The sequence below is a fragment of the Ranitomeya variabilis genome, chromosome 2 (assembly GCF_051348905.1).
Source record: "Ranitomeya variabilis isolate aRanVar5 chromosome 2, aRanVar5.hap1, whole genome shotgun sequence".
In the NCBI taxonomy this organism is placed as follows: domain Eukaryota; kingdom Metazoa; phylum Chordata; class Amphibia; order Anura; family Dendrobatidae; genus Ranitomeya; species Ranitomeya variabilis.
The window spans coordinates 36,276,051-36,299,216 of NC_135233.1; the positions used below are offsets into that span (position 1 = coordinate 36,276,051).

The 23,166-nt window shown below is 43.1% G+C and overlaps 1 protein-coding gene across 1 annotated transcript in view; it reads left to right on the forward strand.

Annotated features, from left to right (window-relative positions):
• The window catches only part of USH2A (usherin), a 930,843-nt gene that overhangs the window by 140,440 nt on the left and 767,237 nt on the right, over positions 1-23,166 (forward strand). Inside the window, exon 11 of the mRNA XM_077281431.1 lies at positions 2,541-2,736. Coding sequence (XP_077137546.1) covers positions 2,541-2,736 — 196 coding nt within the window. The remainder of the gene's footprint in view (positions 1-2,540; positions 2,737-23,166) is intronic.

Here is a 23,166-nt window from a genome sequence, read left to right on the forward strand (position 1 = left end):
CTATAGAAAGTGATGACTTCTAATTTCATTTTTTTACTCTGATAAATAGATAAATATAAGACATAGAATACAAAGATTATATTGGGATGCTTGAAAGTTTGTGATCCCTTTAAGATTTTCCATATTTATACATACACTTTACATAAGTTTATATATGTCCTGAAAGTAGATATAAGTAAAAATTATTGTGTAAAATGATCCAATATCACATACCTGTAAGTGGCAAAAGTATGTGAACCTTTGCTTTCAGTATCTGGTGTGACCGCCAAGTGCAGCAATAACTGTAGAATATTAATATCTAAGCATTTCCATAGCAGGGGCATTCTTCATGCCGAATGGCATCACTGTAGACTCATGAAGTCCGAATAAGGTGATAAAGGCAGAGTGTTCCCGAGCCTCGCGGATCAGGGGAATCTGCCAATATCCCCGGCTCAGATCCATGATGGTCAGGTTCTTGGCCCCGGCCAACTGATCGAGCAGGTAATCGATGCGCACCATTGAGCCCACTGTAATCCACGCAGAACTGGGTTGTAAGGTTCTTCTTTGAGATGAGGACAACGGGCGAGGCCCAAGCGCTAATGGATGTTTGGATGACCTCCAGCTTCAGCATTTCATCAATCTCCTGGGACATGTGTTGTTGCACCTCCTGAATGACCCAATATTCTGAATGCTGGATTGGACAATGACCCCTGGTGTCCACGTGTTGGACGACCAATTCTATAAATCCAGGCTTCTTGCTGAACAAATCCTGGAATTGGTGTACGGTTTCCCACAGCTGGGACTGTTGGTCAGACAAGAGCTGGTTGCAAACCGACACATCCTCGAAGGTCTCACTCTAGCTTGGGCAAATATATCCAAGAGGGTCTCCGCCCCTCACACTCTTCTGGCAGGTTGCATATGCAAAGGATGCAGGCCTCCCACTCATGATGTGCCTTCATCACGTTCATGTGGAAGGCCTTTCACCTTCCCCAGGGTGGTCCAGGGTGACCAGGCATGTTACGGCATTGAGCTTCTGTTGCACAAGGTACGAGCCTTAGAAAGGTGCCTGAAGCTTGTCCTGGGGTGTGGGGACCAGTACTGACACCTTTTGACCCACCTGGTAGGCCCTCTCACAAGCATTCCAGTTGTACCATCAATTCTGGTTGGCTTGGGCTTGCGTAATATTATCGTGCACCAGCTGTGCCAAGGTCTGCATCTTGTCACCGAAGCACACGACATACACAATATCCGATACTCCAGTGGTGGTGAAGTCTTCTTCCCACACCTCTTTTACCAGAGCCAGGGACCCCTGCGCACATTGCCCGTACAGGGGCTTTAAGGGGGAGGCTTGTGGAACCTTCCAGTAGGCAAAGAGCAGGTGTGGGTAGTGTTGAGCGATACCGTCCGATACTTGAAAGTATCGGTATCGGAAAGTATCGGCCGATACCGGCAAAGTATCGGATCCAATCCGATACCGATACCCGATACCAATACAAGTCAATGGGACTCAAGTATCGGACGGTATCCCTGATGGTTCCCAGGGTCTGAAGGAGAGGAAACTCACAAGCCTCCCATGACGTCACGGCTTGTGATTGGTCGCGTCGCCCATGTGACCGCAACGCGACCAATCACAAGCCAGAACGTAATTTTAAAATCCTGAAGGACCTGAAATTACATCACGGCTTGCTGTGATTGGTCGCGTTGCGGCCACATGGGCGATGCGACCAATCACAAGCCGTGACGTCATGGGAGGCAGGACACGCGCGCATTTTAAAATGCGCGCGTGTCCTGCCTCCCATGACGTCACGGCTTGTGATTGGTCGCGTCGCCCATGTGACCGCGACGCGACCAATCACAAGCCAGAACGTAATTTTAAAATCCTGAAGGACCTGAAATTACGTCACGGCTTGCTGATTGGTCGCGTCGCGGCCACATGGGCGGCACGCGACCAATCACAAGCCGGGACTTCACGGAAGGAAGTAAACGCGCGAATTTTAAGCAAAGAACGCTGCCGGTTCCCTCCGTGAGGTCCAGGCTGCGTCGGAGAGGTGAGTGTAGCAATATTTTTTATTTTAATTCTTTCTTTTACACATTATTACATTAATGTTGTTTCGATACCGATACCCGATACCACAAAAGTATCGGATCTCGGTATCGGAATTCCGATACCCGCAAGTATCGGCCGATACCCGATACTTGCCGTATCGGAATGCTCAACACTAGGTGTGGGAGGTACCACTCCCAGTTATGCCCATGGGAATCGACCAACATCTTAAACATCTGCTTAAATCTCCAGATTTAAATCATAAATTTTAGTCCAGAAAAAATGCTGAGTAATCCTAACTCATGGTCGGTACGGGGCTCTCTGTCAAATTCTTTAATGAACCCAAAAAAGTATAAATTAATCCTTTCATTTGTAAAAAAACAATCGCAGAAAAAGGAAAATTAAAGAGTACCATCAATTATTGAGAAACTGATGAAAGTTTAAGACTTTGCAAAATGTTGAATTTTTATTTTCCACTTTTTTCACCTTATTGTGAATACATATTTCTATCTTACAGCTTGGAGGTCAATGCGGATGTAAAGTGAATGTTGGGGGCAGGAGATGTGATCAGTGCAAAGATGGATTTTACAATTTACAAGAGTCTAATGCTGACGGCTGCCAACCATGTCACTGCAACACTTCGGGAACAATCAATGGAAGTCATTCATGTCATCAAAGCACAGGCCAGTGCCAATGCAAAGCACATGCTATTGGTGAGTACTGGGACTGAACAGAAAAAAAACAGTGGAAGGTTTGCTCTGAGTTTCTTTTTTGTAGTTGAAAATTTCCAATTTTCTATCTTGGACTTGCATTTTAAGTCCTTCTAACAGTTAAAGATGTGAAAATTCCCAGGTTCTTCACATTTTTTCCACTGTTATTGAAGAGTTTTTCCCTATATTGCAAGTTATCACCTATCCAACTTTTGACCTGGCCAAAAATTGTCGTTACTGCATCCTTGGCTTCCCCATCATCTGTATCACATCAGTTTGGATATATGAAGACACCAAGAATAACCTTAAAGGATTATTCTAGTCTTAAGAAAGGGATGCAGTAATATGGACCATTATTAGATCGCTGTGGGTCCTACTGATCACCAGGGCAAAACAAGGGATTATGAGGTTCTGCTGCAGATTTGCTGTTGATGTGCTACGGATCTGCCATAGGGCTATTTCCAGTTACCATTACGCACTTACGTAGTGATTCATTATTTGCCTTTTTTGAAGTCCCTTTTCTTTTTTTTGTCTTCGGGTATTCATAGACCATTTTTTTTTAGTAAAATTCGTAAAATGGAGCACGTGGTTAACTAATTTTGTGTAAAATTAATAAATCCTTTTTATTTGTGAATTTTTAAAATGTTGCAAAATTTGAGGCAAATTTTAAGACTGGAATGGAACTACAAAAAATGTAGGGACTTTTCAAAAAGTTGTAAGTGATGAATCAAGCAAAGTGGCAAACTAAAAAAAAATAGACAAATACATGAAATGACTTTAAAACTCACTCATCCATTAGTCTGCCAGATAGAGAAAAGTGATCCATCGCTCCACAGAACATGTTTGCAGTGGTTGCTGCTTTACTCTACTCCATCCAACACTCGTCATTGTGCTTGGTGATGTAAAGCTGCATGCAGCTGTTCGGCCATGAAGCTGCCGATGGGGGAGCAGTGTTTGTGCTGATGTTAATATCAGATGAGGTCTGGACTGTGCAGTTTTGGGATCAGCAGAGCGGTAATGACCTTTCTACCCTCTGCTCCTCAGCACTCGACTCCTCGCACTGTAATGTTACGGGGTCTCCACTTCGTGGTTGCGTTGCTGTGGTTTCTTCTACTTCTCAATAATATCACTCACTGGTGATGGAGGAAGATTGAGGAGGGAAGAAATGTTATAGACGGACTTGTTGTTATCTCGGTGGCTCCTATTACAGAACCGCACTGGTATCAGTGAGCTCTGCACATCCAGCCATTGTGTGATATTGTTCGTAAAGGCAGACGGCATGGTGGGGGGCAAGAGGCTGGATGTTACACATCAGGGGCAATTGGTCCGCAATTTATACATTGAGGATAATGGGGCTGGATGTTATACACTGGGGGCAATGGGACCGGATGTTATACACCAGGGGGCAATGCGGCCGGATATTGCACATCTGGGAGCAATGCGGCTGGATGTTATACACTGGGGCAATGTGGCAGGATGTTATACATGGGGGGCAATGGGATTGGAGGTTATACACCAGGGGGAATGGGGCCGAATATTACACATCTGGGAGCAATGTGGTCGGATATTAAAAATGGGGGGCAATGGGACTGGACTTTATGCACCGGGGGCAATCGGGCCAAATATTACACATCTGGGAGCAATGTGGCTGAATACTGCACATCTGGGAGCAATGTGGCTGGATGTTATACATTGGGGGTAACGTGGCCGGATGTTATACATGGGGGGGCAATGGGATCGGAGGTTATACACCAAGGGCAATGGGGCCAAATATAACACATCTGGGAGCAATGGGGCTGAATACTGCACATCTGGGAGCAATGTGGCTGGATGTTATACACTGGGGGTAACGTGGCCGGATGTTATACATGGGGGGGCAATGGGATCGGAGGTTATACACCAAGGGCAATGGGGCCAAATATTACACATCTGGGAGCAATGTGGCTGGATATTAAAAATGGGGGGGCAATGGGACTGGACGTTATGCACCGGGGGCAATCGGGCAGAATATTACACATCTGGGAGCAATGGGGCCAGATGTTGCACATTGGGGGGCAATGGGGCTAGATGTTATACACTGGAAGTAATGTGGCCGGATGTTATACATCGGGGGGCAATGTGGTCGCATGTTCTACACTGGGGGCAATGGGACGGAATGAAAAATGAAACTACTGAAATGTAGTATTAAAGGCAAGTGTCCCTATACTATTGTCCATAAATGTTTGTATGTGTATATGTGTGTGTGCAGGGATGTGTGTATGCATATATACTGTATATATTACGGACACACATCTTAATCCTTCATTCCATATATTTGTCCCCTGTATTTCCATGCCTGCAGCCTGAGATCCCACCAATGCTGTCAACATGAATTTCATTTCATTTCTATATATACGTCCCTTTTGGTACATTAGCACATTTCAAAACTGTTTTAGGCTTAATGAGTTCTAAGCAAATCATTCTGATGCCAGTTTTCTTATTAAACCAAAAATAAATGGATTTTTTTTTTTTTTTGCATTTTTTTTTTCTGCAGGGTCCGTCGTGATAAATCTTTCCCTTTCCCCATTATATTTCTTTGAACTGTTCTTATGAAATGCAAAATAAGTCAACATAATTCCACTGATCGTGTACATGGGCAGGGTTACTTATCAAGGGCTATATAATTTTAATTTTGTAATTCAATGCCAAACTGATTATAATAAACTGCCGCCTCCTGTGTTATTTATCATGTTCTTTTACAAGACGCTCTTTTTTGTTTGTGGCTCCCACAGGTATTTTTCAAAAATTAGATTTGATTATAGCAATTTATTACTTTCAAAACATTTGAGGGGTGCTACGGCTACATAAGGACAAAATTTATCAAGTGCCTGAAATACACTGTGCATATAATACATTTTGAAATGTTGATGTATGGGAATATTATGATAAAGTGAGCACAGGACTGCGGGCATACCTGTCGAAATATCTTTGTAGGCAGCGGAAAAACATAACTGGTTTAAGCGTTTTTAAATTACATTGAATTTTTTTTTTTATATTATGTGATTTTCGGCATAAAGCAACTAATATAGAGGTAGATTATGTAAATTGCCTGATAACAATGTAATGTATAGGGGAAAATGTTGTGTTTCCTCCATATGATAACGCAGGTTTTAGGCTGTTCATTAATTAAATTAATGTTCTGAGGGCTGATGTAGAGAAATCCGCCGCGGTGCGTTATTATTGTGATCATTTACCAGTGTGAGGGATTGCTTTAGTCATTGCCAGACTTTTCTTTTACATGGGGCAAAAATTCAACCTTGTATCTACAGTATATACCTTGGGCAAGGTCATCTGAACCCGCTGATTATGTCAGGACCCGTCGTGTAACTTGTGTATTTGGGGGTGTTCTGAATCTCCCGAAAAAAAGGATCGGGCATGTTGAAATTGAATGCCTTATCCTTTTTTTTCCCAGATAAAAGCCACCACCATAGGTTTTGGAAGGTGTTTTTTTTCCCTTTCCCCAATAAACATACATGCACACTTGACCGAACTGAGTGTGCACTTTTATCTGAGGTTGGAAGTTGTGTGGGCACCACTGCCGCCAGTTCACTAATCAAATGCTACTCCCTCAATGATTATTATATTACTAGATGGAGGCCGGATGCTATCGCATCGGGAGGGCGGTAATGTCACGATGGGGGCTGGCTTTGCAGCGTTGAAAATCTCTCCCCCCTGTGTGCTCACCCACCTATACACTCTCTCTTGCCCTATGTGCTGACTTCTCCCTTCTGTGCTCTCTTCTTTGACCTGTCTACTCCATGTGCTATCCCCATTGTCTGCTGTCTCTCCTTCCTGTGCTGTGTTCTCCCCTCATGTGCTGTCCCATCATTTGAGCTATCTCTCCCCTGTGCTCTGTCTCTCTCACCCCTTCATTTTAAAAATTGCCTGTGCCTGACCATGTGCAGAACATACCACAGCTCCCGGGCAGGGGAGGAAGCAAAAGACAATACTAACATTACTGCAGGAGATCGCAAAAGATACATTTTGTGAGGTAAAATATTTTTTAAAAATAGTCAGTGAAATATTTTACCTCACAAAATGAATCCACTGTGATCCCCTGCTGTGTTGTCTTTTGCTTCCTCCCCTGCCCAGGAGATGTGGTATGCTCCGTACATGGTCAGACACAGGCAATTTTTAAAATGAACTTTCGTTCGCGGGAAAACCCCTTTAATTTGTCCGGCTTCCTCTGCCTGTAGACACGTCGTACATCTGCTGCCGGGAGCAGCTGAATGATTCACTGCGCCTGCGTGGAATTCGCACAGGTGCAGTAAATCAGACCGCCGTCCTCTTTGTGCAGACACATAGCAGCGGTCACATTAAAACTGTGCATGCGCTCCTCCTGTACAAAGATACCAGCAGTCAGTGAATCATTCGGCTGATCCCAGCAGCGGCGTATTTGCGACGGTGTTCCGCTGGTGGTACCACACAAGAGGCTGCGTACAGCGAATACATTGTGTGTGTGGGTGTGGTGCGTATGACGTATACAGTGTGTGTGTGTGTGTGTGAGGTGCGTACAGCATATACAGTGTGCGTGTGTGTGTGTGTGGTGCGACGGTGTTTGCTGGTGGTACCGCGCAAGAGGCTGGTACCACCAGCAGTTTCCATATTGAGACACTCATCATATGGGCGTCCCAATATGGCGGTCGGTGAACTTCCGCCGCTTGGAATTCTGGGATCTGAACACATCTGGACAGAACAGGATGTGAAGACATTACAAGGTAAGTATATCTTAAGATATTTCTAGATTGTACACTTGAATCACTTCAGATTCCCCAAAAGAAAATAAAATCCCATTATTCAGACCTCCAGAATAAACTCAGAAACCAAATTGGTGGTGTACTACTAATATTGGCTTGCTATACAGCTGCTATGAGGTCCATGAATTTTGCCAAAAAGCCCAGTCCTGGCATCTCCCAACATCTGCCATATATGTACAGCAGAAGTCAGGAACACTTGTATGGACTGGGCTTAAACACTGAGCCTGCTTCATACCTGGTGGGTGCTGGCTGTGTCACTGCTGTAATTGGAGCTAGCTGTGATTATAGCAGTATAAACCCTTAGGTGCCATGATGATCAACCATTGCATCTAGGCGGTTCGATAGCAGTAACTCAGTTGGCAGTTTAATGTCAGTGGCCCAAATAAGACCTTCGGCTCCAAAAATTCAAACCCAAGGCTCAGACCTCAAAAAAATTAATTCAGATTCAAGGCTTAGACCGCCAAAATGAATAAAGACCAAAGAATCGGACCCCAAACTAAATTGAGACCTGAAGCTCAGAGACCATGGAAATATAAATTTAGATATCAGATCTCCAAAATCAGTTTAGACCTCAAACTCCTTGGTGGTCTAACAGTGGTTCTTGCTAGAGGACCTAGCCAAATGAGGAAGTGGTGAACATCAATGGGCTGGTCAGCCATGCATATTGTCGGTTGAGCTGATTGTGAATTTTTATGGGGGGTAAAGAACAGTAGGAAACTATAGAAGGAGCATAGGTACTCTTATAAGCACCCAACACTAGGAGCACATATCCTGCTAACCACATGCTACTTTCCCTCAGTGATGATACTGCACATATACAGTAGACTGCAAACCATACATTAAATGCCCAAATCAAGTGTATAATAAAAGGTTGCTGCGCTGAACGGCACTCACAGAATGTAGTGTAATTTTGTACACAGAATGGCCACTTGCATGCCGGTGTCCTCGTCCGTAGTCCAGTGGTATTGATAATGGGAGCGTCCTCCCTAGAATTGCAATCTCCCCGAAGAGACCCGCCGCCGTAGGTCAGCGTTAGCCACGGCCGAAGGCGCCGCTGACGGCGTAGCGAGGTGAGCGGGGGGCGTGGTGGAATGGTGACGTCACCTGTCCGTTAGAGACGGACGTGTGTAGGGGCCAATTCCAACGCGTTTCGAGGGCAACGTCCCTCTTTCTCAAGGTATGGCGCCTACACTGCCGCTGTTCTTATATATCCACCCACGCTCCTGCAGCCCCATAATTTAACAGTGGGCGCACATTTCGCCGGTCAAGGAGTAATTGACCCGGTCCAATGCGGACACCCAGCTGTTACTATCAAATACTGAACCGTGGGCACATCTGACGCTAGTGATTGTACCTTGTATATACCTACAGATAATATGCTAAAATATGGTAGTCCCTCCACCTTATAAAATTACAAACTTTATTTCAATAAAAATAAAAATAATAAAAGTACATAGTAATATAAAATTGAGAATATTTTAATCAAACTCATCTTAAACTGCACATCTATATAAACATGTGCAGACTCAAAGTGAGCATATCAAAAGATACATAAATGCAAATGGAGCCATGAAGCCATTGTCAGGCTCCTGGCAATATTTATATAAAAACTTTATAATAATGTGCACAAAATTGCGAGACCAATAAAAAACTTCCCATCATTTTAAAAACTTACTCTAATAAAACCCAGTGCATTAGAATATGTATCAAAAGGGAACAGGAAAAATCATGTGTCAATACCATAAAAACATTACAGGGCATACAGTTCAATCTCTTGATTGAGTCCTTTAGGGGCTAAGGTGTCTAATGTAAAAATCCATTTGGATTCAATCCGGGACATGCTTTTAATAAAATCCCCTCCTCTCGGGTTTTTTGGTACTGTTTGAAGACCACAAAACGAAAAACCCCCAATTGAACGCTCATGTTTTTCTACAAAATGTCGCGACAGGGGATGTATTAAAGATCCCTTCAAAATACTATCCAGGTGCTCCTTAATCCTGTCTCTGAGTCGTCTTTTTGTGCGACCTATGTACATTTTCTCACAGGGACATCTTATTACATATATAACTCCCCTAGAGTGGCACGAGATTGTTTCCCTGAGGGCAAATTCCCTAGTTTTGTCCATATTCCAAAATGACTTCTGCACTATTGTTGGACGTTTTATGCGTAGGCAGCACGGGCACCTCCCACAATATGAAAAGCTACCTCCTCCGGAGTTCACATTCTTTTTACTTTTAGGGATTCTACTGGTACCAAACCCCATTTTCGTGGTAGGTGCCAGGATGTTTCCAATATTCTTCACTTTACGGTAAACAAATCTTGGTTTTGTTGATAAAAGTTCTCCCACCACCTTATCTTTCTGTAAAATTGGCCAATATTTATTAATGATTTTCGAAAATCTACCATGATTATCGTGATATTGAGTGATCAGAGGGATCCTCCCAATTTCTTGTGCCAAAGAAATCATTCCTTGGTGTTCCTTGGTTCCATGGATGAACTGTATGCCCTGCAATGTTTTTATGGTATTGACACATGCTTTTTCTTGTTCCCTTTTGATACATATTCTAATGCACTGGGTTTTATTAGAGTAAGTTTTTAAAATGATGGGAAATTTTTTATTGGTCTCGCAATTTTGTGCAGATTATTATAAAGTTTTTATATAAATATTGCCAGGAGCCTGACAATGGCTTCATGGCACCATTTGCATTTATGTATCGTTTGATATGCTCACTTTGAGTCTGCACATGTTTATATAGATGTGCAGTTTAAGATGAGTTTGATTAAAATATTCTCAATTTTATATTACTATGTACTTTTATTATTTTTATTTTTATTGAAATAAAGTTTGTAATTTTATAAGGTGGAGGGACTACCATATTTTAGCATATTATCTGTAGGTATATACAAGGTACAATCACTAGCGTCAGATGTGCCCACGGTTCAGTATTTGATAGTAACAGCTGGGTGTCTGTATTGGACCTGGTCAATTACTCCTTGACCGGCGAAATGTGCGCCCACTGTTAAATTATGGGGCTGCAGGAGCGTGGGTGGATATATAAGAACAGCAGCAGTGTAGGCGCCATACCTTGAGAAAGAGGGACGTTGCCCTCGAAACGCGTCAGGTTTGGCCCCTACACACGTCCGTCTCCAATGGACAGGTGACGTCACCATTCCACCACGCCCCCCGCTCACCTCGCTACGCCGTCAGTGGCACCATCGGCCGTGGCTAACGCTGACCTACGGCGGCGGGTCTCTTCGGGGAGATTGCAATTCTAGGGAGGACGCTCCCATTATCAATACCACTGGACTACGGACGAGGACACCGGCATGCAAGTGGCCATTCTGTGTACAAGATTACACTACATTCTGTGAGTGCCGTTCAGCGCGGCAACCTTTTATTATACACACCACACTGGTTGGTCTGCCTGCTGCTGTTCTTTCAGGCACACGTGTTCAGCGCCACTGTGATTCATAGTATACTAAAATGCCCAAATCAATTTGCAACCAAAATTCAGAATATCGAAGGAAAATCAAACTACAGGTCCACCGCTACAGAATTAAATGACCCCTAGTATGAATTCAAACTTAGACCCACAAAATGAATTCTGACACAAAACTTGGACCCCAAAAATACATTCAGACCTCAGATTCAAACCTCCAGAATTAACACAGGCTCCAAAATGACAAGGAAGACCCTCAGCAAGAATTCGGACTAGGGTTCCCAAATTGAAACAAGACCCAAGACTCAGACTTCCACAATTAATTTAGATAGAAGACTTAGATCCCAAACTAAATTCAGACATCAGACCAGGCTATAACAATAGTAGGTTCAGGGCTTTGCAGATGTAACCGGGTCTTTGAGTTCAGGAGAGCCCAAAATGTTCCTTTTGACCCATTGAAGAAGACCGATGCTATTAAATACCCATGATCGTTGGAAGGCCCTGTTGGAGATTTTGCATTGGGTCCTACAAATTTCAAGTTATGAAATCACCTGAGACTCAGAAATTGTAGAAATAATAATTTAGATGTTAGACATCCTAAGATGAGTTCAGACCCCAAACTCTATGGTAGTACAGTTGTGGATCTTGCAAGAGGGAATAACCAAAAAAGGATCTGGTGAACATCAGTGGCCATGACTCTCCCACACCCTGAAGTTGGATCTTTTTTAAGGCAATGCATGGGGATTCAGCAGTAAGAAGAGTACATTGAATACTATGAATCCTTTAGGAAAAAATGTAATTTTTTTTATGAAGTTTAATATTTTAAGTAAATAAAAAAAAGCAAATGTAATTCAAACATTGTAAACTTCTGACCAGAGAGGCATAAAAAAAAAAAAAAAATTATAATAAAATTGGGCTAAATTAAATCCGATTGAACGGTCCATGTACCGAGTCTCGGAGATGCCCTGTAGGCCTTCGTGATTCTCGTTAAGAATAGATTACCTGTCAGAAATATGTATGGCATATACAAATAAGCCCTGTGCATATTTATAAAAAAAGCAATACCCCACAAATCCACCTAGACCAAATTTAGTAGTTCAAAATGAGTCATAATTCTTATTAACAATACAGTTATTTTTAACATTTCCAGTCCTCGATGTTTCACTTTTTTTATTTTCCTTATTGAAATTAAATGATATGCCTTAGGTGGCTCATTCATCATTGCTAAAAGAACTTGCCTATTGTCGGAGTTCCTGAATTTTTATCCCTATACATAATGTATTTTCATCCAGTTTAATAGATGCATTTTGTCCACGTACATTCTTAAATGCGTGCGCTGTGTGTTCATATATTTTAGGTCGGTAATGTTTTATTATAACTGGGGGTGAATTTTTCACGGTGTGATACAATTTATAGCTGCCTTATTGTGATGTGTATTTTTATTTAAAATGAAAGGGACGCTTGCTTTAGGTAAAACACCTTTTACCCTTTCTTATATGAGGCCGGATTTTGCTTCTTCTCTGTATTATTTATAGGCTTGGATAAAATAAATGGATAAAAGTTAGATTGTTAGCTGCATGTAGTGGCGGTTAGCGAAGATAGGGGGCCCTATTGGAAAAATTATTCTGTTATGATGCTCTTGCCATCCAGAGATCCTGATGTGTATTTTCCCCCTTCCAATGTCTTTTTATGACCCTTGGCCTACCTTTGGAAGAGGAGCCATACACAGGCTCTTGCCACCCAGTACCCAACGGTATAAAACCAACCACGACAGGGACCTTCCTCTCTTCAAAAGTCCCTTAGTAACATTTTTTAGAACTGCTTTACTGAATCTAAAATAAAATATAACTTTTCAGGCAGTCATAAAAATATCCCACCGTTTTGTGTATACAGTTCTTATGCAGGCCTATGTCTCTATAGTCAGACTATAATGAAGCCCTTTTTTAATTCATAATGGTATATGTATATGGCAATAGCATGCACTGCTTACCAACAATGCTGTTGGACAGTTAGGAAGGCTTATGTCTCACCCACCAGTCCCACCTACGAGCAACTCTAATCTATGCAGGACCACCTATTTTTGGGTGAGGCTGACAAAAACCTCACCTCTTTTTAGCCCAGGACAGCCCTATATATGCAGAATTATTGTTATTGAAAATGAGGACAGTCCTTGAACATTAGATAGTTTTGTTTTTGTGAGGCAGGAGAGTCACTGCATCTGTGAGGCAGGAGTCACTGAATCAATGAGGCAGGAGGGACACTGCCTGGGAGGGAGGAGGGACATTGCATCTCTGAAGTAGGAGTGTCACTGCATCTGTGAGGCAGGAGAGTCACTGTGTCTGTGAGGCAGGAGAGTCACTATGTCTGTGAGGCAGGATTGTCACTGTGTCTGTGAGGCAGGAGTGTTACTGTGTCTGTGAGGCAGGAGTGTTACTGTGTCTGTGAAGCAGGAGAGTCATTGCCTGTTTAGCAGGAGTGTCACTGTCTGTGAGACAGTAGAGTCACTGTGTCCAAAGCAGGAGAGTCTCTGTGAAGCAGGAGAATCACTGTGAGGCAGGAGGGACAGTGTCTGTGAAGCAGCAGGGACAGTGTTTGTGAGGCAGGAGGGACTCTGCCTGTGAGTTCATAGTTCAGCAATAAAGATACTGAGAGAAAGCCATAAAACACTGAACAAACTATATAAATAGCGTGTGACAGCATATAAGTAAAGATAATTAGTGTGTCAGTAAAAGTCAGTACAGATTTAATTAACAGGGCAAGGGAAAAAAGAGAGTCACTGCTTCTGTAAGGCAGGAGGGACAGTGTCTGTGAGGCAGGAGGGACAGTGTCTGTGAGGCAGGAGGGACAGTGTCTGTTAGGCAGGAGGGACAGTGTATTTGAGGCAGGAGGGACAGTGCTTTTGAGGCATGGGGACAGTGTCTTTGAGGCATGAGGGACAGTGTCTGTGAGGCAGGATGGACAGTGTCTTTGAGGCATGGGGACAGTGTCTGTGAGGCAGGATTGACAGTGTCTGTGAGGCAGGATTGACAGTGTCTGTGAGGCAGGAGGGACAGTGTCTGTGAGGCAGGAGGGACAGTGTCTGTGAGGCAGGAGGGTCTGTTTCTTTGAGGCAAGAGGGACACTGCCTGTGAGGCAGGAGGGACAGTGTCTTTGAGGCAGGAGGGACTGTGTCTTTGAGGCAGGAGGGACAGTGTCTGTGAGGCAGGAGGGACTGTGTCTGTGAGGCAGGAGGGACTGTGTCTTTGAGGCAGGAGGGACACTGCCTGTGAGGCAGGAGGGACTGTCTGTGAGGCAGGAGGGACTGTGTCTGTGAGGCAGGAGGGACTGTGTCTTTGAGGCAGGAGGGACTGTGTCTTTGAGGCAGGAGGGACAGTGTCTGTGAGGCAGGAGGGACAGTGTATGTGAGGCAGGAGGGACTGTCTGTGAGGCAGGAGGGACTGTGTCTGTGAGGCAGGAGGGACAGTGTCTTTGAGGCAGGAGGGACTGTGTCTTTGAGGCAGGAGGGACAGTGTCTGTGAGGCAGGAGGGACAGTGTCTGTGAGGCAGGAGGGACTGTGTCTTTGAGGCAGGAGGGACACTGCCTGTGAGGCAGGAGGGACTGTCTGTGAGGCAGGAGGGACTGTGTCTGTGAGGCAGGAGGGACTGTGTCTTTGAGGCAGGAGGGACACTGCCTGTGAGGCAGGAGAGTCACTATGTTTGTGAAGCAGAGGCAGGGGTGTACACATGCGGCAGCTACTGAATGCTTGATCAGTAAAGTAGGACAACTATTGACTGCAAGTCAAATTTCCTGGCAAAAGTCAGCGAAGCTGGAAAATTTGAATTACAAAAGCTTTGCTAATCTCTACTGCATTCAAGCATCTCTTCTTGATGGACTCTGCCTGTGAGGCAGGAGGGACAGTGTCTGTGAGGCAGGAGGGACACTGCCTGTGAGGCAGAAGGGACAGTGTCTGTGAGGCAGGAAGGACAGTGTCTGTGAGGCAGGAGGGACTGTGTCTTTGAGGCAGGAGGGACAGTGTCTGTGAGGCAGGAGGGACTGTGTCTTTGAGGCAGGAGGGACACTGTCTGTGAGGCAGGAGGGACAGTGTCTGTTAGGCAGGAGGGACAGTGTCTTTGGGGCAGGAGGGACAGTGTCTTTGAGGCACGGGGACAGTGTCTTTGAGGCATGAGGGACAGTGTCTGTGAGGCAGGATGGACAGTGTCTTTGAGGCATGGGGACAGTGTCTGTGAGGCAGGAGGGACAGTGTCTGTGAGGGAGGATTGACTGTCTGTGAGGCAGGAGGGACAGTGTCTGTGAGGCAGGAGGGACAGTGTCTTTGAGGAATGGGGGACAGTGTCTTTGAGGTATGAGGGACAGTGTCTGTGAGGCAGGATGGACAGTGTGTGTGAGGCAGGATGGACAGTATCTTTGAGGCAGGATGGACAGTGTCTTTGAGGCAGGAGGGACACTGCCTGTGAGGCAGGAGAGACACTGCCTGTAAGGCAGGAGGGACAGTGTCTGTGAGGCAGGAGGGACACTGCCTGTGAGGCAGAAGGGACAGTGTCTGTGAGGCAGGAAGGACAGTGTCTGTGAGGCAGGAGGGACTGTGTCTTTGAGGCAGGAGGGACAGTGACTATGAGGCAGGAGGGACTGTGTCTTTGAGGCAGGAGGGAGACTGCCTGTGAGGCAGGAGGGACAGTGTCTGTGAGGCAGGAGGGACTGTGTCTTTGAGGCAGGAGGGACACTGCCTGTGAGGCAGGAGAGTCACTGTGTTTGTGAAGCAGAGGCAGGGGGGTACACATGCGGCAGCTACTGAATGCTTGATCAGTAAAGTAGGACAACTATTGACTGCAAGTCAAATTTCCTGGCAAAAGTCATCGAAGCTGGAAAGTTCGAATTACAAAAGCTTTACTAATCTCTACAGCCTTCAAGCATCTCTTCTTGACGGACTCTGCTATATGTCATATGAAGGAATATACTACAATTTCTTCTTGCAGATTTTCAAATAATACAACAGGCACAGGGTTGCAGTATGCACGGGTAGCAATCTTTGTATGCTACATCACAAAGCCTTACCACACTTATTTATATTATGGCCAAGTCCATAAGGTCTAGATATGTTTGATCACTATATCAGAATTTGCATTTATTTTTATATTTGTCCCTAATTTTGAAGTTTTCGTTATTTTGGAGGACGTCTTATGACCTGTGCCATTTTTTCCTGAAACTAAAGTTTTGAAGTGCAGATGAAGCACTTGCGTTAGGATTTACACTTCCTGCCCACGATGGCTCTGTGATGTCACTGGGTAATTCTATATAAAATTGATTATAGAGATCAACATTTCTGTTTTAAAATATCTTCTTGGGGTAATGTGAACTGGAACCAGATTACATCGGCATTTTTGCCACTTTGGTGACAATAAAATAGTGTCATTTATATTGTCCCTCGTTAAGATTTTCAGTGTGTGTTTTTACAAAAATCAATCTGATAATGTTAAGCACTTAAAGTTAAGACCTAATAAAAAAAAATTGCAAAGGGGTCTTTAAAATTTTGCCGACACCTAAAGAAAAAAAATATCGACAAGAGGTAAAAGTGAAATTGAGCTTTCCTGATCAGGTGTCTTTTGAGTTATATTATTTAAAGGGAAAAATAGTGATCATGTAGATATCTATCCAACTGTCTAGGACATTTCACCAAAGGTATCAAAAGAAAACAATAAAACAAAAGTACAAAAGTACATCACAAAATAAATCTCTGATCATATCCGTATGCCTTGTAATCTGCATTATTTTTTACATATCCATGATATAATGCATTCCAGCTGTTCCAAGTGGCCTAGAATTTCCCTATTTTTAAGATCCAATTCCAACAATTAAAATTTTTTATTTTTGGGGTGGGGGAGTGTCTATGTGCACAACTGTGCAATGTGCATAGGACTCCATTGATACTTGCATCCATTGTACAGCTAATATCACCAGGGGCCAATGCAAATGAGAAGTGGAGTGTAAGGGCACTTCTAAGTGTAAGTATACACTTGGCGGGTTTAGTATTTTTAGTGTGTTTTAATAGCAAAATCCTCATTTACACACTGTCCGTGGTTTTTTTCTTGGATTTTCTGACTCATAATGGATATAAAAAAATGCAGCATGTCAATTCTTGCAATGCTTAATAATGCTTGTTGAAAGGCTGCAGCACAGCCAGTCAAGAAGCTTTTAGGCTGTGGGCACTTCCATCACAGCTTGAATAACCGCCGGATCACGGGTGGCGCCACCATTGTACTCTGACTAGCATAGTGACAGCTCAAGTGAAGGACAGGGTAAAATAAATAAATAATAAAAAAAACAATGTGGGGTCCTTCATATTTTTAATAACCAGCCAAGGAAAAGCAGACAGCAGTAAGCTGGTCTTATTATGCTGGGAAAGGGCCAATATCCATGGACCTTCCCAGCCTATTAATAGTTTGTGTTTACTGATTATGAAAAATAGCGGGACCCCCCCCCCCAAATAATTGGGGTGGACCCCAAAAAATTATTTTTAATAACCAGCTAAGGCAAAGCAGACAGCTGCAGGCTGATATTTATAGGCTGGGAAGGTCCATGGATATTGTCCCCTTCCCATCCTAATAAGACTATTCCTCAGCCACCCCAGAAATGGCGCATCCACATAGTTATTTTTCATTTATTTATTTATTAACATGTAAAGTAAACTACACACGCAAGGCACTGCTCCACTCCTCCACTTGAACTTCCACCTCCTGGTTCAAGATTATTATTCTTTTATATTTTTTTATTTTATGTTATTTTAAGTAATTTCCCTATGAATATGTGTTTGCAGGGCAAATGTCCTGCTCTTACCCCAATTTTGCTTACTTTTGCAGCCCCCCTTGCCCCTACTACGGTTACTTTACAGCCATTTTACAGCACCAAAGTTCGGGTCCCCATTGACTTATTTGTGGTTCGGGTCTATGTCAAGCTTGGGTCAAGTTCTGGTGCCCGATCTGAACTTTGAACTCAAGTTCGGCCGAACCCGACCTTCCATGGGTCCGCTCATCCCTATTCAGGTTTTTTTAAAAAGCCCAGTGGAAAATTTGAAGGTATATATCAGACAAACTGGAAGGTTCTCCAAACTAGGCAGTGACCAATCAAATGGCTGCCAAAAAAACAATACTTCAGAACAAATAAAACTCTTCAAAAGAGTTTTAGGGCCATATGTTCTCTCATATGAGAAAATCGGGCCAATTATGCTAATGATAATTTGGATCAAACTCAGAGTTCGATAAAAGTGTCATTTTACTGTGCTCAGATTCTCTTGCATGAGAGAATCAGAGCACAGGTGCGGAGAAGACAGAGAACTTAATTTCTCAGACCTCTCAATTGTTTCCATCCATGGTACTCGGACTGCACTCAGATGACATCCAACCGCAGTCCAATGTTTCATACACACCCATAGATTTCTGTGGGTGAGTGCAATACGATTACGCTGCAATTGTTTTCTAAGGCCGAATTGCATGTATCTCTGCCTGATCTTTTAAGGCTTTAATCACATCTTATTTTTCCCTAAATCATTCGGCAGATGTGTCTAAAAATTATCCAACTGTGTTTGATGAGGAATGTCCAAAAATTATCCAAATGTGTTTGATGATGAACTGGATGCAACAGAGTTTATGTATTCCTCCTTATATTTTCAACCCCATTCTTGGCAGACTTATAAACCCAACCAGTCACCCACCAGGGAATACCCACAAACGATTGCAGGAATGCCCACTTTTAGGCATATTTTTGCAATCTCTGCCCAGGTTGGGATCCATTAGACAGCACAGTCGCGGTTCGGGAATATGTTAATGCTCTGACATATGTCACAAATGTATACCTAATTAGTGCCTTCCCTTACCCTGCCCTGGCATTGATAATGGGGTCCGGCCTATGATTTGGCAGCTCCACGCACCTACAAGTCTTCAGGGTCCAGTTGCACCAGAAGACCTTTAACCAATTCTGTCTTGTACCATTATAAAAAAAAAAACACTTTACTTTCGGGTTCCACCTTTTTTTTTCTTTCTTCTATTTTTGCGGTTATCACATTTTTAAATGATCACATCCTTTGAAGAAAGTGAAATGATAATTAGCAGATAGTTATAGAAAATAATTATAATGTATGCTGAATAAATTCCAGGCCAAGCCCAGTAATGTTGTCATTAATCACTGCCGCGCTGCAGCCATGTTTTTTGTCCTCTTGAAAATACGGAATTAAAGCATTAATTTTCTGCAAATTGATACTGAGAGAAGTTTCCACCCCTAGTCTTGGAATATGCAAATTACAGGACAATAATTGAAGTGTGCAACCGCAGAGGATACATTTGTGAATTAGGCAAAGTCTCGAGATGTAACCCCGTGTGTGCCAGTCCTGTGGCGACCTTGTCCCGTCCTGAAGATCTTACACCTGTAGAGATCATCCAGGGCGCTGAAATGATAAAATCATCCGCATGATGAACTATAAAACATATTTAATATTAACTTTTTACATTTCTCACCAATATTCTTATTTCGGTTTGATATGGAAGATTCCTGGGCCAAAATGAAAAATCTGTACCAAGGCCGCCATCGACCCCGTGCCATTTATAATACCAGTGTCGTCTTGTCCTGCTTTTCTTCATCTGGAGAACAGATTCAATTTGCCAATTAATCGAAAGTACAGAAGGTACATGCGCTGGGCCACATAAGCCATATGTAGGTGTCCTGGGTCAAATGTCACAAGAGGTGTTTTCCACAATAACAGTTCACCGCCAGAGACAGGTAAAATCTTACACCTAATGAGACCAATGTACTTATTGTGAGAATCCATCTCAGAATTACTATTATCCTGATACTGAAACAAATAATGAAATGAGTACAGCTAAATGTATTCACGCCCTACCCACCCAGCCTGACCTGCAGCTAGCTCAGATCAATGGGAGATCTCAGCAGGGAGGAGGTACACTGGGGAGCTGTCAATCAGACTGTATCTCTGTCTTTTCTTTCTCCCTCATTCATTCTCTTTTTCCTCTTTCTTATCATCCTCCATTTCTTTCTGTCTTACTCTTTCCCTTTTTCTCTCTTATTCTTTCTTTCTCTATTCCACACTCTCTTTTTCTCTCCCTCTCTTTCTCTCATTACCTTTCTCTCTCTTTCTCTATTTCTTTCTTTCTTGACTTTTTTCTCTCTACCTTTTTCTCTTTCTTTCTCTCTTTCTACTTGTCTCTCTTTTTCTCTTTCTCTCACTCTCTTTTTATCTCATCTTTCTCTCTCTTTATTCCTTTCCTTCTTTCTTTTTCTCATTCTATCTTTCTCCCTTTCTTTCTCTCATTCTCTTTCTTTCTTTCATTCTCTGTAGCTCTTACTCATTCTTTCTCTCTTTCTCTTTCTCTCTGGCTCTCTTTCTCTCCCTTTCTTTCTTTCTTTCTTTCTTTCGTTCTTTCTCTCATTCTCTCTATCTTTCTCTCTCCCTTTCTTTCTTTCTTTCTTTCTTTCTTTCTTTCTCTCTAGCTCTTACTTACGCTTTCTCTCTTTCTCTTTCTTTCTAGCTCTCTTTCTCTCTTTCTTTCTTTCTTTCTTTCATTCTCTCTTTCTCTCTCATTCTCTCTATCATTCTCTCTTTCTTTCTCTCATTCTCCCTAGTTCTTACTCATGCTTTCTCTCTAGCTCTCTTTCTCTCCCTTTCTATCGTTCTTTCTTTCTCTCATTCTCTCTCTTTCTCTCTCTATTTCTTTCTCTTTCTTTCATTCACTCTAGCTCTTACTCATGCTTTCTCTCTTTCTCTTTCTCTCTAGCTCTCTTTCTCTCCCTTTCTTTCTTTCTCTTTCTTTCTTTCTTTCTTTCTTTTTCTTTCTTTCATTCTCTCTAGCTCTTACTCACACTTTCTCTCTTTCTCTTCCTTTCTAGCTCTCTTTCTCTCTTTCTTTCTTTCTTTCATTCTCTCTCTTTCTCTCTCATTTTCTCTATCTTTCTCTCCTTCTTTCTCTCATTCTCACTAGCTCTTACTCATGCTTTCTCTCTAGCTCTCTTTCTCTCCCTTTCTTTCGTTCTTTCTTTCTCTCATTCTCTCTCTTTCTCTCTCTCTCCCTTTCTTTCTCTTTCTTTCATTCACTCTAGCTCTTACTCATGCTTTCTCTCTTTCTCTTTCTCTCTAGCTCTCCTTCTCTCCCTTTCTTTCTTTCTTTCTTTCTTTCTTTCTTTCTTTCGTTGTCTCTCTTTCTTTCTCTCATTCTCTCTATCTTTCTCTCTCTCTTTCTCGTTCTCTTTCTTTCTCTCATTCTCCCTAGCTCTTACTCATGCTTTCTCTCTTTCTCTTTCTCTCATTCTCTCTATCTTTCTCTCTCCCTTTCTCTTTCTTTCTTTCATTCTCCCTTGCTCTTACTCACGCTTTCTCTCTTTCTCTCTCTCTAGGTCTCTTTCTCTCTCTTTCTCTCTCTTTCATTTTCTTTCTTTCTCTTTCATCTTTTGAGAGAATTAGGCATAACCCGAACTGTGTCTAGGAGGGCAGACATTTGGCAGCAAGGAGGTGGAACTCTGAGGATCTGTCAATTAGGCTAAGTGGGTAGATATTGAGCTTAGATGTAAAAGAAAAAAAGAAAAAGATTATAAGCCATTCTAACTTGGATTTTTAAATAAAATACACCAGTCTCATCGGGTCCAAGAGATCTTTTAAATGTATGCAATTTGTAAGTTTTAGTAGACCATAAGCCCTGAGCTCTACCCCAAACAGGCCCTTCTAAATCAATTCAGACCCTTTAAATGATTACAGACACAAGGACAGGCCTCCTAAATGAATACAGACCCCACACCCTACAAATATACACAGACCCCACACCCTACAAATATACACAGACCCCACACCCTACAAATATACACAGACCCCACACCCTACAAATATACACAGACCCCACACCCTACAAATATACACAGACCCCACACCCTACAAATATACACAGACCCCACACCCTACAAATATACACAGACCCCACACCCTACAAATATACACAGACCCCACACCCTACAAATATACACAGACCCCACACCCTACAAATATACACAGACCCCACACCCTACAAATATACACAGACCCCACACCCTACAAATATACACAGACCCCACACCCTACAAATATACACAGACCCCACACCCTACAAATATACACAGACCCCACACCCTACAAATATACACAGACCCCACACCCTACAAATATACACAGAACCCACACCCTACAAATATACACAGACCCCACACCCTACAAATATACACAGACCCCACACCCTACAAATATACACAGACCCCACACCCTACAAATATACACAGACCCCACACCCTACACATATACACAGACCCCACACCCTACAAATATACACAGACCCCACACCCTACAAATATACACAGACCCCACACCCTACAAATATACACAGACCCCACACCCTACAAATATACACAGACCCCACACCCTACAAATATACACAGACCCCACACCCTACACATATACACAGACCCCACACCCTACAAATATACACAGACCCCACACCCTACAAATATACACAGACCCCACACCCTACAAATATACACAGACCCCACACCCTACAAATATACACAGACCCCACACCCTACAAATATACACAGACCCCACACCCTACAAATATACACAGACCCCACACCCTACACATATACACAGACCCCACACCCTACAAATATACACAGACCCCACACCCTACAAATATACACAGACCCCACACCCTACAAATATACACAGACCCCACACCCTACAAATATACACAGACCCCACACCCTACACATATACACAGACCCCACACCCTACAAATATACACAGACCCCACACCCTACAAATATACACAGACCCCACACCCTACAAATATACACAGACCCCACACCCTACAAATATACACAGACCCCACACCCTACAAATATACACAGACCCCACACCCTACACATATACACAGACCCCACACCCTACAAATATACACAGACCCCACACCCTACAAATATACACAGACCCCACACCCTACAAATATACACAGACCCCACACCCTACAAATATACACAGACCCCACACCCTACAAATATACACAGACCCCACACCCTACACATATACACAGACCCCACACCCTACAAATATACACAGACCCCACACCCTACAAATATACACAGACCCCACACCCTACAAATATACACAGACCCCACA